This window comes from Misgurnus anguillicaudatus, chromosome 10 (assembly GCF_027580225.2).
Source record: "Misgurnus anguillicaudatus chromosome 10, ASM2758022v2, whole genome shotgun sequence".
Taxonomy (NCBI): Eukaryota; Metazoa; Chordata; class Actinopteri; order Cypriniformes; family Cobitidae; genus Misgurnus; species Misgurnus anguillicaudatus.
Window position 1 is genome coordinate 39,412,345 of NC_073346.2, and position 21,485 is coordinate 39,433,829.

Sequence of the window (21,485 nt, forward strand, 5' to 3'; positions counted from 1 at the left end):
CAAAAAAAGACTGAACAAGACAAACAATATAATGCGAGCAATACCATCTGGAATTAAGATGTTACTTAAAAATTATAATTATAGACTTATGCCTTCCCTCTGATCCCAAAGAAACTCTTTCACCCTAATTATGAATTATTTCATAATTTGAATTATTTTCAAAATATTGTCTTAATAATAAAATTAAAGAAGTGTCTTTTAAATTAATATATACATTTTACCCTGTCAAATATTTCATGAAGAAATATAAAGCTGATATTGATGTAAGATGTTAATTTTGCCAAGTTCAAACGGTATCGTGAACCACTTATTTTGGACATGTCATTATACCAGACAGTTTTGGAAAAAACTTAAGTTCATTAATGACAATATTAGGAAGGTATACCAACAACTTTTAAAGACATAAGCTGGGATACTATGAATCTGAGTCTACAAATAAAACTCTCTGCTTAATTGTTAACTTAATCTACTTTCCGTGCAAATTTCATATACACAAATTTAAGTTTACCAACACTAAACCACTTTTTAATGTATTTCAAAAGACATTTAACATGTATTTAAATACTGTTGAATCCCCATTGAACAAAAAAGCTACTTAATTTAATAAGTAAAGACTTTTTTTCTTATTGTTTTTCCTTGTTTCTTTTTTTAAATTTTAACAAAAATACAAATGTAACATGCTTCCTTTGTACATGTTTATGTCACAGTTTGTACAAATGTTACATTTATATAATGTTTATATTGAAAAAAATTATTACTTCAAATTCTGTGGTCTGAGTGTTTTTTCACAATTAGGTTAGGTAACCTCGGATCAGTTTTATAATGCTTACAATAAAATCATTTCATAAAACATTCATTATCAAACTCATTCTGACTGATAGCGTTTACAACGTTTAGCCAGCAGGTGGCGCCAAATTTAGGTGTTTCGAGCGCTATGAAATGGTAAATAATTTTGGAAGCAAATATCAAAGTAATAATAAAATAATTTTAGATGTATCATCAAAACCTAGTACCACATCCTTCCAAAACAACATACATTCATCATTCAATGAGCTTTTATTTAATATGTTGACTGCATATCGATGAAAATTAAATTACATACTCTCTGGAAAATAAATTAGGTTAGTTTTGGCATTTTTAGGCTGCATACGCCATAAAGACTGTCTTGTTTTAGAATATTAACAACTCAAGGTTGACTATTATTTTTAGTTAATCGTAAATTGTTTTAAAATGCTTATGAATTGTGAATGTAATGCTCAGTTAACTGAAATAAACTGACGTGTGCAGACTACATATGCGACCGAGAAACGGCCTGGCATGTTTCCATCAACATGATTTTATGCGCATTTTGAAGTATCACATAAAAACGAGTGATCGAAACCCCAAATTTCGAATAAAAATGCCTTAATTGGCAAAAAGGTTTTTACGCTCGCTTGATGTGGTTTTTGACTTGTGAGAAAGAGTAAATAACGCATTTGCCGGATAAATTCTGACGTAGCAAACATTATTACTGTTTAATTAAATTATAGACTTTTTTAAATCAACAACAGTATAATGAAAAATATGCAATTAAACAAAAGTAAACACTTATTATACAATCAACAAGCCAGATTTTAAAATAAATAAATAAACAAAGAGAGAGAGAAGGAAAGAAAAAAATAACTAAACTTATGGGTCTGATGTTTCCGCTGACGTTGTTTTTATCATATATGGGACTCGACGTCATCATAATGCCCTTGCTACTGCCAGCATTTCTTAAATTTCTGCACTGCGTTTAGTTTGGCAATTACAAGCTGCACTGCAAGTAAATTAATAACTTAACTTAAAATAAAAAGTTTTAAAGCGTGCCCTCCACCGCAATTTCCAGGACATGCTTAGTCCCAGACTAAAATATACGTTTAACTTGTCTTAAAAATTAACAGGCTGTGTGCACTAAAATATCAGTGGGTAGTTTTCTCTCAAGACGCACCCTACCAATTTCAATCCTCCCTAAGGAGATACTCACTCATCTCATTAAGTTTGCGACACGCCCACTAGCGGCAGCGGGAATCATTTCTCATGAAGTCTTCACAGCGACAAGATCTGATGGAATAACTTTAAATCATACTGCGTTAAACTAATCATGTCACGGAACATTAAAACACGAATTTAAGATTCAAAAGTCAAGGTAAGCAAGTCAAAAAATATTATCTAGGCTATCTAATATATTTATGATTGACATACAATTCAAAACAAAAGTGTAATGTGTCATTCTAGAGTTATATTAACATGTTTTCCGTAAGTGTTTGACAAATTATTCTTATTTAATTAGCTTTGAATTGTTGGTGTAATTATCTCTGAATGTTCAGGTGTCATGGGTTTATGGATGCTGGTCTGGTTTCTGTTTATGTTGTCTCACAGTGAGTTGTCTGATGTTATTAAATGAAATATAACCTCCCATATAACCTTTATGACAACCATTTGTTTACACAAATATAACTACAACAAACTAATGGTATTGAAATACTTGTCATCAGTGCCGGTGTTTGTTCATGGTGGAATATCGGTGCAGTTTAAGATTGGAGGATCCTTGTATGTGGCTCTGGGTGAAACTCTGGTTTTGGAAGCTGTTTTTATGAAGAATCCAGAGGATAAGATTGATATTGTGACATGGGAGCGTGAAAGTGAAAAGGGGAATGTGAGGATATCGGGCAATACAGACAGAATATCTTTAGAGAAGGATAAAGCGCTTCTGCGGATTAAGCGTATAATCCCAGACGATTTTGGCATCTACAAGGTGACTGTTACAGACAGCAATGGGCACCAAAAGCATGCCTCAAAAGAAGTCAGAAAAATAGGTAACTACTTCACTGTTTTTTTCACGAGCCCCAGATAACACACATACTGTACATCTCAGAGATGTCTATATTTGACGTCTGCCAGATCTATGTTTGTATATAAACATTAGAAGATGCCTGTGATGTTTATGATACAATGTGCATTCCAATTCAGTGACTGCGTCATTTCAAGTACATATTTGAAGGTTAATGACATCACCAGGCTGCGTTGAAGGCTGTCCCAATTCGAAGGCTTTTTCACAGCCTTGGCTATCCCAAGATTCAATGCGTGCCGTGACATCTGGGTATTTTGAATTTAACATTCAAAACTGTAGTTAAATAAAATCATTTGTATATTTTGCAAATCAAAGGTCCTTGTGACTGTTCTTCTATAAATGGTGTTTTAGTGATGTGAATTAATAGTATTGCTGCAATATTGTGCGTTTTGCTTTTCTATATTTCTAAGGTTGGTGAATTTTACATACTGTTGTGGAATAGTTTCATCTGCATCAGTGTGTAAAAATATCTGCCTCCATATTTATTTTTAAACGTCTGATAGCTCTCAGCTGTTGTGTCTCGATGAGAAGCGTAGTGAGTGGAAACAGCAAGTGACACAACTCCGTCCGTAGGTTAGACCGTCTCATTTCAGTTCACTTTGCTTGGCTTTTAGTGGTTGTTGCCTTCAAATAGCGAGCCTTAAAATGACCCACAACTTGAATTGGGATGCACCCTTAGACTGAATGCAAAATCTCTCTTCCTAGATGTTTATCAGATAATTTTACCTGGCAGAAATATTCCAGATCTTTAGCAGACATCTTACATACTGCTTTTTTGTGTTTTCTTTACATGTATAGCCATATTTAGGTTTAAAGGTAGCCTACTACGTCATAAGGACCAGAAAAACAGGTCTGAATTCTTGAATTGTTTTCTTCAGATGATCCGCCAAAAGCGTCAGTCGTGCATGTTTTGGAATGTGGTGTGGACACCAGTATAACACAGTGGGATGTCCCTCAGTTCTCTTGGTTGGTGGACGGCGTTCCAGTAACCAATCAAACAGCGCTGTTGTCTAACGGCAGTAAACTCGACATCTCACAGGTTACTGGATATAACTACACCTGTGTTACCAAAAGCAGTCTGGGAACATCTGTGGCATCATATCTCACATTAAAACATACTGAAGGTATATTTACTGTACTGTATATCACAAAGAATATGACATTTAAATCACATTACTTTTATTCATAGACACTTGCAGTGCATTCAAAATATACAGTTTCATCAGAATGTATATTTTCTGGGAATCGAACCTATGACTTTTCCAGGACTAGGCTTTAGTTACTGTATTTAAGGACCTTTAATTAGTTTTTACAAACATGCCTTACAAAAACTATACTGGTGTGCATCTTGAGACAAATCAATGGCACTGATAGATGATAAGAGATGCGGGTGATTCTCACGAAAACTTGGTTTTAAAAATGTCAAGCATGAAAATATTGCTTAAATTTACTTTTTTTCCCACCAGACATTGAAAAACAAAGTCTGGAGTAAATGGGAACATTAATTTAAAAACTTTTACTTATCATTTAACACTTTTTGTAACATAATTTTAAAAATTAGTCCTAAAAAATCTCATTACCGCAACAGTCAGAAAACATCAACACTGACATATTTTCAAAATGACATGACAAACCTGAAAGAACATAATTTGGAGATTCTGCACATGCATTTAAAACCAAAGTATTATGCTTCTATTAATTAAATTAACATTTAATAAGCATCTGTTGTGGTAATGATAATCAAAATGTCGTGTAAGCATTCTGACAAGTAATATTTCAAATTAACTGTAAAAAAATGATCTTACCAGGTAGCCATCTTGAAGTAACTGGTCCATGTGCTTGGTCACTCAAAATCAAACTTTATTAAAATTCTGTATGTGTGCTTAAACTGTTCTGAAAAAGTGTTGCGGAGGATGAGAACATCAGGCATGGACACATCATTTTCCTAATTTTTCTTCATTATTATTATACATGAATATTCAGTAAATATTTTTTCTGTCATCTAAAGTAGTCTAGCAAAACATCAATTTATTTTTTTTCTTAATATTTTTGTGTTCATTTGATTAAATTACAACATAACGCATGTTCAAACACAGCCGGACACATTGCGGTAATGAGAATTTCAGCAGAAAATGAGATAAAATTTCCAATTATAAATTCTTATGTTGAAATCACACATTGTGCAAGGTAGAACACAGTATTGTGTTGATTCTGATGCTTTTTAATGTTACTATATTACACATTTTAAAGCTAAAATCATTAGTGCCGTGGTGTTTCAATGGTTTCGTGAGAATCACCCATGCAATGTTTTTTTAAATGAAGGCAGCTCAAACATGCATTTTAGTCTGGGACTAGGATAAGCCCAGGAAACCACCCCAAGGAGGTTACTTTAAAACAAGTTATTATATGCTCAGTCGTTGTCTCCAAATGATTGTAACAGATTTCATATGTATTATAATTGAAAACAAACAGGTTTTAGTTGTTGTTGTTTGTCATGTTGTTGAGTTTGTATTCAGTGTTGTGTGTTTGATCCTCATCAGAATCGAAGGAGTGTTGTTCTTCTTACAGCGGACTGATTATTGTTAGTATTTTACTAGCACTCATCTCCTGTGTGGCTGGGTAAGATCTTATCTTATTTCTTGATTTAAATGTCTGGAGCTGAGTGATATATCAAACCTATCACTTTAATGGACTCTATTGGTTATTAAGATTTCTAGGGATTTCTTAAAGGCGGGGTGCATGATCTCTGAAACCCAATGTTGACATTTGAAATCACGTAAAAAACTCCCCTACCCCCAAAGAGTCTGGACCTTTTTATTGAAAGACCCGCCCCACACATACGCAACCCAGGTAACGATGTTGATTAGTAGACACGCCCCTTACTGCTGATTGGCTACAAGTGAAGAGCTCTTTTCCAAAACGCAATAATGTAGGTACAAGAAATGTAGATACAAGATGCCGTTCTTTTCCAAAACGCGATAAGCGCCGGAGCCTATTTATCTGATTTACGCAATTTATCCTCTCGATCAATCAGAATTCAGTGAGCGTTCTACGCAATCCGATGGAGGCGCTCTGAACAGAGGTTTGTTTATGTTTATTCGTTCCTTAAAATGAGTGCCTTAAACGGTGTAAACACTTTTGATAGCCTTGATGAGCTAGCGACACCTACACCTGAGGTAGAAAACACCGACTGGACACAGAAAATAGCAAAAAAAGAAGGTTCGTCACTCGGGTGGCGCGTTAATACATCCGGATTAATGTCATGTTAATACAACTAGTCGTCCGGAAAAGATACCTGTTTGCAAGGCGATCTGCTTTAAAGTATTTGGTAAGTACAACTTTTGTTTCAGAATTGGCTCGTTTAATTAGCCTGGATTTCTCCATGCTGCCTTGTGCGCAAATTTATTAACGCTGCAAGTCTAGCATGGAAACTATGGACTTTTTTGCCCCTGAAATAGGGAACCAATCACAGAACGGGGAGGAGGCAGCAAGACGATGACGACGTCTATGTGACACACTGAAGCAGTTTTGTTTATCCAACACGGCAGCAGATGCGAAGTTACTTTTCGATGCAGCCTTAGATTGTGTTCTAAGTAGTTTTGAACGCAAGTTTATTGAAAAAAAGAGCAACTTTTGACGTTAAACAATTTCATATCCAAGAAGGATGTTTGTATATGGCAAGACATGATAGCCACAGAGTTTTATAGGACTAACCTGCTAGACGTCGTCGTCGTCGATTTCATACTGGCTCCAATGTACACTCACCGGCCACTTTAACCTGTCCAACTGCGCGTTAATTCGAATTTCTAATCAGCCAATCACATGGCAGCAACTCAATGCATTTAGGCATGTAGACATGGTCAAGACTATCTGCTGCCGTTCAAACCGAGCGTCAGAATGTGAAAGAAAGGTGATTTAAAGGGGACAGAGAATGAAAAAACATTTTTACATTGTCTTTGTTGAATAATGGTAGTCTACCTGCATTCATGAACATACAAAAAGTGCTAAAAATGCTAAACATCTCAGTCTCATAGAAATTCCTCTTTTAGAAATGTCAGCCAGAAAACAGCCCAATCTGAAAAACTGATGCTTATGACATCACAGGCATCTAACTGCCCCTCCACTTTAAAATAATTGGCTACATTTTTAGAGTGGCAGCAAAGTCAGCCAATCAGTAATGAGATTGCAAGTTAAGCCAGTAGGGGGAGCCAAATAGGTGCAAAACCACTTGTTTAAAATCCCCCACCCTAATAGAGCTATCTGAGAGAGGTTTTTAGGAAGCTTCTAAGGCATTACAGACCCAAACAAAAAAAAATTGTCTACATGTCGCATCACAGAACAAGGATAAATACCCCGTTCAATCATTTTATGTCACCTTTAAGTGACTTTGAAATTGGCATGGTTGTTGGTGCCAGACAGGCTGGTCTGACTATTTCAGAAACTGCTGATCTACTGGGATTTTCACACACAACCATCTCAAGGGTTTACAGAGAATGATCCGAAAAAGAGAAAATATCCAGTGAGTGGCAGTTTTGTGGGCGCAAATGCCTTGTTGATGCCAAAGGTCAGAAAAGAATGCCCAGCCTGGTTCGAGCTGATAGAAAGGCAACAGTAACTCAAATAACCACTCATTACAGCCGAGATATACAGAAGAGCATCTCTGAACGCACAACACGTCGAACCTTGAGGTGGATGGGCTGCAGCAGCAGAAGACCACACCGGGTGCCACTCCTGACAGCTAAAAAGAGGAAACTGAGGCTACAATTCACACAGGCTCACCAAAATTGGACAATAGAAGATTGGAAAGACGTTGCCTGGTCTGATGAGTTTTGATTTCTGCTGCGACATTCAGATGGTAGAGTCAGAATTTGGCGTCAACAACATGAAAGCATGGATCCATCCTGCCTTGTATCAATGGTTCAGGCTGGTGGTGGTGTAATGGTGTGGGGGATATTTTCTTGGCACACTTTAGGCCCCTTAGTACCAATTGAGCATCGTGTATTGTTTCTGACCATGTCCATCCCTTTATGACCACAGTGTACCCATCCTCTGATGGCTACTTCCAGCAGGATAATGCACCATGTCACAAAGCTCGAATCATTACAAATTGGATTCTTGAACATGACAATGAGTTCACTGTACTAAAATGGCCTCCACAGTCACCAGATCTCAACCCAATGGAGCATCTTTGGGATGTGGTGGAACGGGAGCTTCGTGCCCTGGATGTGCAGCCGACAAATCTGCAGAAACTGCGTGATGTTATCATGTCAATATGGACCAAAATATCTGAGGAATGTTTCCAGTACCTTGTTGAATCTGTGCCACGAAGGATTAAGGCAGTTCTGAAGACAAAAAGGACTCCAACCCGGTACTAGTAAGGTGTACCTAATAAAGTGGCCGGTGAGTGTATATCACAATCTAAATAATTAACTTATTCATTTATAGTATGAAAAGTCCCTGATTATATGTTGCATGTTCTCTTATTTTTTTGTTTTTTGTTTTTTAGAGACAAACCATCAATTTACGGAAAAAAAATTATGGATTTATAGCGTTTTGAAAAAAAAATAACAATATTGTTGTTTGATTTAAAAATCAATATTCAACATGTTCAGACTGAGCAAAAAAAACATTTTAACAGAATGAATTGAATATTCAGAAAATGTGTGGGTCTAGGTAAAAAAATATTTTTTCTGAAAACTATTAAAATGGATTTATAATGTTTTGAACAGCGATGAACCCCCTTTTCCATTGTTTTTCAAAAATCATGCACCCCGCCTTTAATCCAGGATTAGGCTTTAGATAAAAATCAATACTTAAGATAAAATAATAGCACTGATATGTTTCAAGATATGTCAGTTCAACATTTTTCCAGGTCATAATGGGATTATCCTTAAGCTCGTCTGGGACACCGTCCCTTTGTGTTTAATTGGCACCAGTTGCTGTTTTGTTGAAATAAATGGTTCCTCTTAAAAGCATCCTTATGCACATATAATGAAAACAACTAGTCATTTTCTCTTTAGATATGGATTGATTTTATACTTACTAATTAATTTATTTTCACACAACTTTTCTTTCAGTGGGTTTTACATAAGAAAACGCTGTCAAACCAGGCATTCACCAGTTTCCGGATCTTAGTGACTCTCAATTATCATTTTTTTATTGTATTGTTAATTTTATGGTATATTTACTTTGTATCACATTTCAGTGTTCTAGTTTATGTTCATCTGCTGTCTGTAATGCATGAAAGCAGTAGTTTTCTTTCTTTTGATAGATCATGTGTTAAGTGCAGTCACGTTTTCAAAGTTACACAGCTGATTACCAAAGATTTGTAAAGTGGTTTGGTGTAAGAAAATACTCAGGCAAATTTTGACTTTAAATAAATATATTTTTCGAAGGAAAACACCATTTTGTTGCTTACTACCTCACTTGTTCTCTTGTTCTGTGTTATACATTAAATGCAGTCAGATTACCAAAATAAAATTTTGTATGAATCACACTTGTAATAGTTATGTGGGGTGTTTCTCTATAGACGTATTGTGTTGAAAGAGAAAATAGTGCCTTTGTTACACTCTCAGAAATAAAGGTACAAAAGTTGTCACTGGGACAGTACCCTTTTAAAAAGGTACACCTTTATACCCAAAGAGTGCATATTAGTACTTCAAAGGTACATATTGGTAGTTCAAAGATACATATTTGTACCTAAATGGTACATATAAGGACCTTTTTTAAAGGGTACTGCCCCAGTGACAGCTTTGTAGCTTTATTTTCACAATGTACACAGGAACGGGAAAAAGGAAATTCCAGCTTGAAAACACTGGAACGCCTAAGCCAGTGCTTCTCAAATAGTGGGGCGGGACCCCCAGGGGGGGCTCGAAGCGACACCCTGGGGAAAATACTTTTTCAGGAAGTGATTTTTTTTGCACCGTCACTTAAAGACATTACACCCCAATCACACTGATAAGCCGCTTGTGTTTTTTATTTTTATTTATTGGTTATATTTAATGTAATTTTTCAGTATCAAATGGTCAAAAAATATTATACTTTAAATAAGAATTGATTTTTTTATTTCAGGCAAATTGATGCATTTTAAGTCTTTTCTGTTACAGACTAAAAACAATGTTAATAAAGTTATTCTTTCTTTTTTTGTGTTTTCTTTTTGTGTTTTCTCAATGTGAATAAGGATACAATGTTTTGCAGATGTGTAATTTTATAGACAAATTATACTATTTACAGTCGCGGTGGAGAGTTGGGGGGGCGCGAAATGTTTTCCTCTTCCTAGGGGGGGCGTGACAGAAAATAATTGAGAAGCACTGGCCTAAGCAAATGACTGAGCAGATAAGATAAATGACCAGAACTCAACCCATATACACAACTGTACTGAAATAACTAACATGTGAACTGTTTTAATTAGTGATAGACAGATATATCGCCCAGCCGATATATCGGGCCGATATTTGCGAGTCTTATGTGTATCGAAATCGGCCGATACGTGGCTGCCATGTTCGCCGATTTTTTTCTGCCATTATTTAAAGACAGAGTGCTGGAACCCGCAAGCGATTGCAGGTCATGTGACTAAAAACAATTAACCTTTCCATGACAACATCGAAAGCTCGGCCTAACAGCTGATCATAGCTGAACAAAGCTGGTTTTTATTTCTCATCTCTATGGGGCGGTTTCCCGGACAGGGATTAGACTAGTCCTAGACTAAAATGAATGTAAGAACTGTCCAAACTAATAACATCTCTTTTTAACAACATGCCATTTTTTTTACATAATTTTTATGATGTAAATTGAGTGAGCAAAAGCAGTATCGGCTCCAAATATCGGCTCAAGAAAATCGGCAGCCTGTATCGGTCATCGGCTAAGGCTGATGAAACAAAAATCGGCATCGGCACTGAAAAATCCATATCGGTCGATCTCTAGTTTTAATCATTAGTTATTCAGTTTGAAACAGAAGAGGTTTCTGAAGAAAAACAGGTGGAGGTGAGTTATAACACAGTACATGTCTGATTTATCTTTAATGAAAATTATTAAATAAAATTCATGCGTAAAACTGCTCTTCCATATCTGTCCTCCTGTGGTTTGTGTGTTTTCTTCTGCATACTTGCATTGCACCACTTTTTTGAGTCTTGCTGTCTCAGTGTTATTGTAGGTCAGTTTTATTGTGTTAGCCAAACAAAGGTCATAGTCCACATGATATATAGCTTGAATATCCTGTTTTGTATAAAAGCATCTGGCAAACATGCATATGTTCTGCAATTTATGTACACTGTAAAATGCTTCTGTAGAAATTACAGTATTACTGTGTATTACTGGCAACTAGCTGCCAGTAACTTACCGTAGATTTTACATTTATGTTATTTACTGGCAACATTTTGTTCAAAGTTAAATGAACATGAAACATTTTCAGACTTTATTTTCTACAGTAAGTTACTGGCAACCAGCTGCAAAATTACAGCAAATTTTTTACAGTGTAACCAATAAACTTCAGTTAACTGTTGTGAAGTATATCCAAAATGAGAAAAACACTAGGGTGCGACTTAAATTTGTCCATCAAGAATTGATTGTATCGTTGGAAGTTAGGTCATGTTGCAATTTGTTAATCGCTGCAATCTTTCCCGAGCCCCGCCCTTCCACCATTCCTCGTGACCGGAGGATTATGAGGGCACATTCATTTTTATAAGCTTTAAATAAGTAATTTGAAAATATTACTCAAAAAAGAAAGTTTTTAATTTCAATTTCATTGTGACTTTAAGATGATATTAAACCTTTAAATTGTTATGTGAATAAATTCGAGATATTTTTAATTTTCAGGATATTTTAAGGAAATTTACACTTTAAACATTGTACAAGCATAACAAAGTTTAAAAAGTTATATAAAACATCCTATTTAAAGGATACGAAGAGAAATAGAGATTGATATGGTGAAGGTGGGTTAGTTCACAGATTGTTAGGGGGTGGTGGATTACGGAAATGGATTTACATTAATTAATTAAAATGTACATAAATAAATCAATGGGTTTGGACTGTGCAAATTTAGAGATGCATTATCTGTATGCACTCACCTAAAGGATTATTAGGACCACCTTTTTCATTTTTCATTAATGCGCTTATTTAATCACATGGCAGTTGCTTCATTGCATTTAGAGGTGTGGGCAGTTTCAGAATGGGAAAAAAGGTGATTTAAGCAATTTTGAGCGTGGCATGGTTGTTGGTGCCAGACGGGCCGGCCTGAGTATTTCACAATCTGCTCAGTTACTGGGATTTTCATGCACAATCATCTCTAGGGTTTACAAAGAATGGGGTAAAAAGGGAAAAACATCCAGGGCAGTCCTGTGGGTAAAAATGTCTTGTTGATGCTAGAGGTCAGAGGAGAATTAGCCGACTGATTCAAGCTGAGAGAAGAGCAACTTTGACTGAAATAACCACTCGTTACAACCGAGGTATGCAGCAAAGCATTTGTGAAGCCACAACACGCACAACCTTGAGGCGGATGGGCTACAAAAGCAGAAGAACCCACCGGGTACCACTCATCTCCACTACAAATAGGAAAAAGAGGCTACAATTTGCACAAGCTCACCAAAATTGGACAGTTGAAGACTGAATAGAGCATCTTTGGGATGTGGTGGAACGGGAGCTTTGTGCCCTGGATGTGCATCCAACAAATCTCCATAAACTGCAAGATGCTCTCCTATCAATATGGGCCAACATTTCTAAAGAATGCTTTCAGCTGCACCTTGTTGAATCAATGCCACGTAGAATTAAGCCAGTTCTGAAGGGAAAAGGAGGTCCAACACAGTATTAATATGGTGTGTTCCTAACAATTCTTTTAGATGATTTTATTAGTTATTTTTTTTTAAAATATAGGATATATTAACAAAATATTAACGTCGCGGGGTGGGAAACATACAAGCTTTGGATTGATCCTGCTCCTTTTTGGACATTTTTTTTTTTTGTTAAAAAAGAGGGAAGGGGAAAAAAGTAAGGGAAAAGAATTATGAGAATTGTAAATGTTTAATTTTTTAGGAAGTACTTATAAAAAATATTGATATTGTTTTTTTCTTCTTTATTTATTTATTTTTTCTTTTCCTTGGTGTGCTGTTTCACTGTTTTAATTTAGCTATGGTTACACACACACACACATACACACACACGTATGTGTATATGTATATAGACCGTTTCAGCAGAAACAACATAAACAAGCGGTGTGTCACGGTCCGCACGTAACTTCCGATAAACTCCGCTAAGAATAAATAACAATAAAGTTCTTTAAACGTAGTTTATTTATATAACAAGCAAAAAACAACACATAGACTACCTAGGAAACCAAAACATTTGTTATTTTGCCACGGCATTTGTTCAAGAGATCAGTTTAGCAACTAGTCAGACCATTAAAAAAATGAAACCGGAAGTAAAGTATCACGTGCAGACGTGTATCACGTGCGTCCGATGAAACGGTGCTGGGAAAAGATTAATCACGATTAATCGCATACAAAATAAAAGTGATTTTTAGCATAATATAGAAGTGTGTGCTGTGTGTAATTATTATGTATATATAAATACACACACATTCATGTATGTATTTAAGAAACATTTACATGTGTATATATATTTAAATTATATAATATAAAAATACAAAAATTCTGAAATGTATATATGTATGTGAGTGTGTTTAAATATACATAATAATTACACAGAGCACACACACACATATTATGCAAAAATAAACTTTTATTTTGTATGCAATTAATCGCAATTAATCTTTTCCCAGCACTAATATATGTATAAATTTAGGATCAGTATAATATACTACATAGTAAATTCTGACTTTTCTTTAACTGGTTGACTGGACCAACTGGATACTTGTCCTTTTTTAAGTGACCTCGTTAGGGAAATGGTATTTCTCTTTAAACTGTGCTAATTGAAATCTCAAATGGAAAATGCGCCCAATGGAAACATTGCAATTTCGCATTAAAGGAATAGTCTACTAATTTTCAATATTAAAATATGTTATTACCTTAACTAAGAATTGTTGATACATCCCTCTATCATCTGTGTGCGTGCACGTAAGCGCTGGAGCGCGCTGCGACGCTTCGATAGCATTTAGCTTAGCCCCATTCATTCAATGGTACCATTTAGAGATAAAGTTAGAAGTGACCAAACACATCAATGTTTTTCCTATTTAAGACGAGTAGTTATACTAGCAAGTTTGGTGGTACAAAATAAAACGTAGCGCTTTTCTAAGCGGATTTAAAAGAGGAACTATATTTTATGGCGTAATAGCACTTTTGGGAGTACTTCGACTCGGCGCAGTAACACCCTCCCTCTCCCATTATGAGAGTGAGAAGGGGAGCGGACTTTTCAGGCGAGTCGAAGTACTCCCAAAAATGCTATTACGCCATAAAATATAGTTCCTCTTTTAAATCCACTTAGAAAAGTGCTACGTTTTATTTTTTACCACCAAACTTGCTCGTATAACTACTCGTCTTAAATAGGAAAAACGTTGATGTGTTTGGTCACTTCTAACTTTATCTCTAAATGGTACCATTGAATGAATGGGGCTAAGCTAAATGCTATCGAAGTGTCGCAGCGCGCTCCAGCGCTTACGTGCACGCACACAGATGATAGAGGGATGTATCAACAATTCTTAGTTAAGGTAATAACATATTTTAATATTGAAAATGAGTAGACTATTCCTTTAACTCTCATATATAGCAAAACGTTTTTTACACCCTAAAGGTGGTTTTACAGGCAATTCAATAAAGGAATACATCAGGGTTTTCTCATGGCATCAAAATACTGCAAGAGTGATTCAGGAGTCAACGACTCGGTATGCTTCGAGTCGCTCTCTCGCTGTATTTTAATGTCATTCGCATCTTTGTCTGTGTGGTTCCGTATGAAGTCAAACATCACCATGCGGGATGACTTATCGCGACACAACAAAATGATGTTTTAATCCCATAACATCGGTTAATAGTAACATCATCATTTCACAATAGTTTTTTGTCGACATAAAAAAATAATGCTAAAGTTTTTCGCAAAACTTCAAAATGCAGCTGTTCCTGCCATTATTCTGGGTTGCTTTAAATGTAAGTATTATAAACTTTACAAGTCATTTCAATTTACATTTTGACTAGTGATGAGTTCAACTTATTAACTTAATTAATTTATTACAGCAACTCCTCACTACTCAAGATAAAAACAGTAAGTTGAAATAACTTCTAAATCCAAGTTGACTTCTGTACTTAAAAATGTAAGGCAACCAGGAAGGTTTAACAGTGTAACCATGATTTAGCTTGTGCACACTGGTGTGCAGACTGTGTTTATAAAGCCTTGCGTGTGACAGAATACAGAACAACATACATTTACACAGGACCAAAGACTTCACTTCCAAACCAATAAAATTCTGTGGCTGGTACACAAGTTTCCTGTTATTCTCTTGTGGGAATGCTAATTATAGTTATGTTTATTCTTAACAAACCTACATTGCACAGAGCTGTTGCATGGTTGCTGAGGACATCTGCATGCAGCCGCTCTCCTTATCTGAAACATCTATTGCATGGATGAGTTGCACAGAGTTCAATAATAATCCAGCAGATTTCTACACTCTATAAAGTATTGGCTGGGTTTTGAACGTTGGGTCAAAAAGGGACAAACCCAGCTGTTGAGTTAAAATGACTTAATGTTTAGACCAACAATGGGTTAAAACAACCCAGCATTTTGGGTTGAAACAACTCACTATGAATAGGTTAAAGTACAACCTAAAGGGTTAGGTTTGTCTATTTTTAGGATTAAAATAACCCAGCATTAATAAAAATTATATTGAAATATAGATACCTTATTCAGTCTGCCACCATGTTGATTCCAAAATGAGGATGTAAGGGATGGACGTCCAGAGCGCGCACCCCAAACCCACTGTTCTGCATCAGGATGCTGGTCACTCAGCCAACAAAACACAGAAAACACATAACTTTTGCAAATTTCCACAAGACAAATAACCTCAGAAATCATGCATTGTTAAAATGAGGAGGGACATATGACCTAATTTGAGATGATAATAGTGCATTTTGTACATAATATCTGTTTTTGGATATTCGCCTTTTGGCTAATCATTCATTTCTCATGTTGTACCCTACTGAAAAATCCAGCTAAGACCAGCATAAGATGGTGAGCTGGTTTTAGCTGGTCTCCCAGCTTGGTTTTAGCTGTTATTGCTGGTGTAGCAAGCTGGTCACCCTTTAAGCTGGTCTAGCTGTGTTTTGTGTTTCACACAGCGCAACGTCTAAACGACTAATTTAACGACGGGAAAAATGGTTTGTGCACCGAGCGCATGGTCGAAAAGGGTTGGTTCTCTTTTTTTAATGAGTAATGGGTGTTTTTGGACGTAACATGCAAAAAACCAATGAGAGTCTCAGCTTTCATCCCCTTTAAAAGCTAGTTGCGCTGGCGCTATGTTTAATCCCTATTTAGATGACGAACTTTGTAAACTGAAAAACTAAGCGGAGGAAGAAGATCCCCAGTTTAAAATTAATGTATTGTGTTGTTTTTCACTTGTATTGAAATTGTTATTTTTTTATTAAAACCTTTAAAACCCGTTTTCTTCTAGTCATGGAAGTAAAAAAGCAGGCTTTTAATTGCTTTAAATGTCTGGCTATCCAATATCATCAAAAAATAATTTACAAGTATGTAAGAAAAGGTTTGTACTGTAAAAATACTTTATTTGTAACAAACAGAAGATAAAGAATTTACAAACGGCTCTCTGCGCGTTTCAGCACTTGGACAGCGTCAGTTTTTTTAAGCATGTTTCTCATCATATCCACAGGTACAGAGTCATCATATACAATAAAACCGTGAAGTAGAATTTAAAAAAAAAAACATTTAAAAACAGATGCATTTGTTTAAAGCAAAGCATTTATTTACTTACCAGGCTGCAGGTGAAGCAGCTCTTTGCGCCTTCTAACGTCTCATAATCGATTCTCATTTATGTCCAAGAGACTCAATAATAATCTTTTACATTCAATCCTTTAATCTTTCATATTTAAAAGCGTTTTTGTGCTGCTGCGCATTCATGTATGTGATAAGCAAACCCGCATTATCGTCCCTTTTATAAGTGCATATCACTAATGCGCTCTTTAAATAACAAAAAACATATTGCACCATTGACTTTAGACTTTAGAGCAGGTTTTTGTTGGTCAGTGGCGTAGTCTATTTTAGTTGCATCAAAATAGCAACGCGCCAACAATGCGCCTGAACACACCTCGTTTTCAGACCAGAACGCCCATGGGCGCAGAAGGGGGAGCAAATGCATTTGCTTTTCAAAAAACGTGGCATTAAACGTGAAAATTATAATTGCGCAGGGCGGGAACAAAGGACACTTGCGTCACGTACTGCGCTGCATTGCGCCGGGTGTAAGATAGAGCCCAAGGTCTTTGAGACAATTTAAAGTCTGCATTAAGGGCAGCTGATGACAACTTACAGTTTGCTTATAAAACCAGAATGGGGATGAAAGATGCAATCTGTCTTTTGCACAAATCCTTAAATCATTTAGAGACCCCGGGCAATACTGTCAGAATTACTTTCTTTGATTTCTCCAGTGCTTTCAGCATACACTGCTACAACATAGGATGGAAAATGCTGGAGTACAGCATTCGCAGTGTTGCCAGATCCCATTGAGAAAAATCCTCTTTAGACGTAGTGTTTAATGTTTTAGAAATTAATGTGACACACTTTGGGAAGTTTAGTGAGAATGTGCTGGTTAGCAGGGGCGACCGGTGACTTCATTTTTGGAGGGCGGTCGATGCGAAGTTCGTCACAACATGTATGAAGCACATTGTGTGTGTGGTTCGTAATTTCAAAATATGTTTTCGGCGCGTCGAGTGATCCTATGTGCATCACGTCTTTTCAAAATAAGTGCCTGCTGCAGACGCGTCTAAAAGGTTTATGATAAAAGAGACGATCGCGTTTGCCAGATACTTGCATAATCTCATGGGTAATCAAAGTTTACTGTTAAGGGAGTGTCTTGTATGTATTTTGTAAACGTGACCGTCTGTAACATGACGCAGCAAACAAAGCAACACACGACACTCTAACACTTATTTTGAATTGGCGCCCCTCGGATGAGCAGTCAAGAACTGCCACCGCTGGTTAGTGCTAAAAACATTCATATGAGCACTAAACAAATTTCTTGTTTATATAGCCAAATGTTGCTTATTAAAATGATCAATATAATGCCATAATAAGCATTGTTGCATGAAAATAAATCAATTATCCACCCTAACAGGTTTACAAATTGTGATATTGTAATAAATAGGGGATAATATAACAATGTCCACCCCCAAAACATATAGACAAGAGTGTGTATCTAAAGTGTAAAATGGCAAAAAGATTCAGACAGAATATATATATAGGTAAAAAAAATAAATTATACTTGAATGTACTAAAACTACAAGTATCTTTTAAAAAGTTAAACACTGCAAATATAGCGAGACGCTCTTGCATTCCCTACCCCCTCTCCCACAGACACCTGATGATTGTTTGACTCTGTTTGGACCTAATCAAGGTTGTCTCCATGGCAATTTGCTATGTGTACGCTTTAACATCCTGCGGACTGAGGCATCGAGATTTGGATGCTGGGCGAAGCGACTCTCTTCAGACCTACACACACACGAACTCACACACACACACACACACACATATATATATGCAATCACCACCCAGTTCCCACATCCCAAGCCTTCGCAGCTTTGTACCCCCCAGCCTGACAGGCGGGTCTGTGACCAGCGCCGTAATGGCTGCGGACCGGATGGCTGTTTGCCTGCACTGGGATATCTTCAACCCCCAGTCCCCCCCTAATGTGTGCAAGTCGTATGTTGTTTATGTTGTAAGGTGTACTGACTGTGTGCTTATGTTGCTGAGGTGTTTTTTCCCTGTTCCCAAACTGTACTCCCTTTGGAGCATAGTCTGGGGGTTTTGTTTTTTTCTCCTCCCTTACCAAATGTAATGCTGAACTTTTTCTCAATGCCCTGTCGACCTGTTCTGTCTACCCCCTTGTTTGTTATGTATTATATGTATGGACAGGTTGATGGTTTGTAATTTCGTTGTATTGTAAAGTGCAATGACAAAAAATAAAGGCTATTCATCATCATCACTTAGATGAAGTGTTAAATACAAATTTTTGATATATTAACTACAAAATAATACATTTAGTAAGGGCATTTTTTTCTCCTGGGATAGCATTTGTTAACTCTGAACACCCCTGGACCTCCATAATTGTCAAACCCTGGCTACGGCCATGGTTGTATCATTTGTTATTATGTATGCTATCACTTGTTGGGCAAGGAAAAAAATGAATTAAATAAGCTCCAAAAGATGAATTCCTTTTTTTACCAAGTTCTATTAGAATGTTCAACCAGTGTTATATAAGATGAAGAATGCTATGGAATCATGTTGATGTCCAAATTATAAAGGCTTTGCAAATTAATACTGTACAAAAATTGGATGGCGTGTGATGTATGGTATTTTTTATGATTATGTATTTATTTTTATACAACAGTTCTTTCTGGTTCTCGGATCTGATTGGCTAAGAGCTATGCGATATTGTGCTGATAACGGCACTGTAACCGCTTCACCTTTCGTATCATTCTGCCACCTAGTGAATGGAGGTCCTAAGCAGGCTCATCTCTGAATGGAAAAACACAGACGCCCTGTTTTTAAACACTCTCCGTGTGTCTCATTATTTTACTAGCTCATAAATCAGTCTGTGAATCCCCAATCGGAAGTTATTATTCCGTCAAAGATCAGCGCTCTTGGATGTTACGTTAAAGTTAATGGGAGAAATGTCTTGTCACATCGTGTGGACGATTAACACTTGGAAAGAGTAATATAAACTGCAGGTAAGCCCCGCAGCTTTTAAATGTGGACATTGATCATTTACTTTATCGTGACGTGACTATTAAAACATGTTATGAGATATCTCCACTGATATATTTATAAGCAGCATGCAAAAACATCTCTCTGACACTTATAAAAACCGTTTTAGTACTGACAAGAACAAAGTTTAATAATAATAATCGAGTGCTCGTATCGCGTTAAGAATAAATGAGAAAGCAATAGTAACGTTATACAAGTAGTTTTATTCACTTTTACCTCGCGCCAAAACAATAACAACACAAAAGACACTATATATGAATAAAAAACAAGTAATAGTTTGATCACGACACCAAATACTGCCGATTTGATCTCATTTTGACGATCATAAACAAACAAGGCCAACATGAGAGCCAGGGAATCCCTGTCAGAGATGTAGCCCAGAGAGGGCGGTGGTCAGCGGGGCGAGTGAACACTGACGTCCGCTCATGCTTTGGTTCTCATTCGTACCGAATCTCACTAAGCAAATGTTCAAACAGGCGCTATCTTTACTAATCGACTGCAGATTTAAATATAATACATATACATTCTCGACTGAACTAATCTTAAAACTACACTTTGTGACCAAGAAACGGTAATATAAAGTAACGGCTTTTCCGTCCATTGAGTTGTTATGAGCTTCAAAGCAGCCGAAAGTTTTACCTGTCATTCTGGCCGCCCTCAAATCCGTGGCGGAAGAAGTAGTTCTCAAACAAAGAGGCTTTTAAAATTACTCCGTTGTTGTTTTCTAGTTTTCGTTTTTCAAACGTGTGCCGTCGAACTGTTGTATAAAAGCAATATCGCTCTCGGAGTCGTGTGATATAGTCGGCCTACGGCCTCGTGCCTCTGGCCTAATCACAGCCGTGATGATATTGAGCTATATCACACTCCTACTCAAGCGATATTGCTTAAATAATTACTTTTTATACTATTTGGTGAGACTTGCTGCTGTGTCACCTTCTGCTAAATATTCCACTTGGATTAATAAAGTTTATAAAAGTAAAGTTTTCTTACTGCTGTTGGTGCTCATGATAGCTTCATCTCTGGGCTTTCTACTATGGAGGTACAGTAGTGTAAAGTTACACCATCAATACATTTCAATTATAACATACACTTTATAAACACTAAATGTTTGTTGAGTTTTTGTGATGTTACAAATGCTGTCAGTAGAGTTGTCAACAACACAAAACATTTCACACTTCCATGCACGTCATTTCAGACTTTATTTGTCATGAAACCGAAACACGTCACACCTTTTTATAGTCAATCTCTGAGACACATGAACATTGTTTACATTTCTACTACACCCTCATTTCAATGGAAATGTTTTCTACCTGAATTATTTGCTGGGATGTCATCCGGCACAACACTATAAAGTATGACCTTTAAGGTGGAATGCGATTTTTTAAAACTCTTAGGTAAACAATAACATGAATGTAATTAAAATAGTTGAAAATGCTGTCATCATTTCTTTACCTTTATGTTGTTGTTTACCTTGATGGTAACCATCCAGTTGACAGTACACACTGACTTCCATAGTAGGAAAAACAAATACGATGAAAGTCAATGGGTAGCTTCAACTATGTGCTTATTAAAATGATTTAGTAAATGATGACAGAATTTTCCTTTTTGGGTGAACTATCGCTTTAATCTGTAGTAGCCTACTTCTTAAGATAAATTTAAAGGTTTTTTTTCATGTTAAAGGGAG

At 36.3% G+C, this 21,485-nt stretch overlaps 1 protein-coding gene across 1 annotated transcript; it reads left to right on the forward strand.

The window, feature by feature from the left end:
• Nucleotides 1-2,011: 2,011 nt before the first annotated feature.
• Nucleotides 2,012-9,368, forward strand: LOC129448812 (uncharacterized). Its single transcript, XM_055211425.2, has 6 exons — nucleotides 2,012-2,167; nucleotides 2,349-2,399; nucleotides 2,517-2,837; nucleotides 3,751-3,996; nucleotides 5,413-5,491; nucleotides 8,950-9,368. Exons 2-6 carry the CDS (start codon nucleotides 2,354-2,356, stop codon nucleotides 9,005-9,007), a joined length of 750 nt encoding a protein of 249 aa, XP_055067400.2. The 5' UTR covers nucleotides 2,012-2,167; nucleotides 2,349-2,353; the 3' UTR covers nucleotides 9,008-9,368.
• The last annotated feature ends 12,117 nt before the right edge of the window (nucleotides 9,369-21,485 follow it).

Coding starts and splice junctions, on each gene's coding strand:
- LOC129448812 (XM_055211425.2), top strand. CDS start 2,354: ATGGGTTTATGGATGCTGGTCTGGTTTCTGTTTATGTTGTCTCACA. Junction 3,997..5,412: donor CACATTAAAACATACTGAAG/GTATATTTACTG, acceptor GATCCTCATCAG/AATCGAAGGAGTGTTGTTCT. Junction 5,492..8,949: donor CTCATCTCCTGTGTGGCTGG/GTAAGATCTTAT, acceptor CTTTTCTTTCAG/TGGGTTTTACATAAGAAAAC.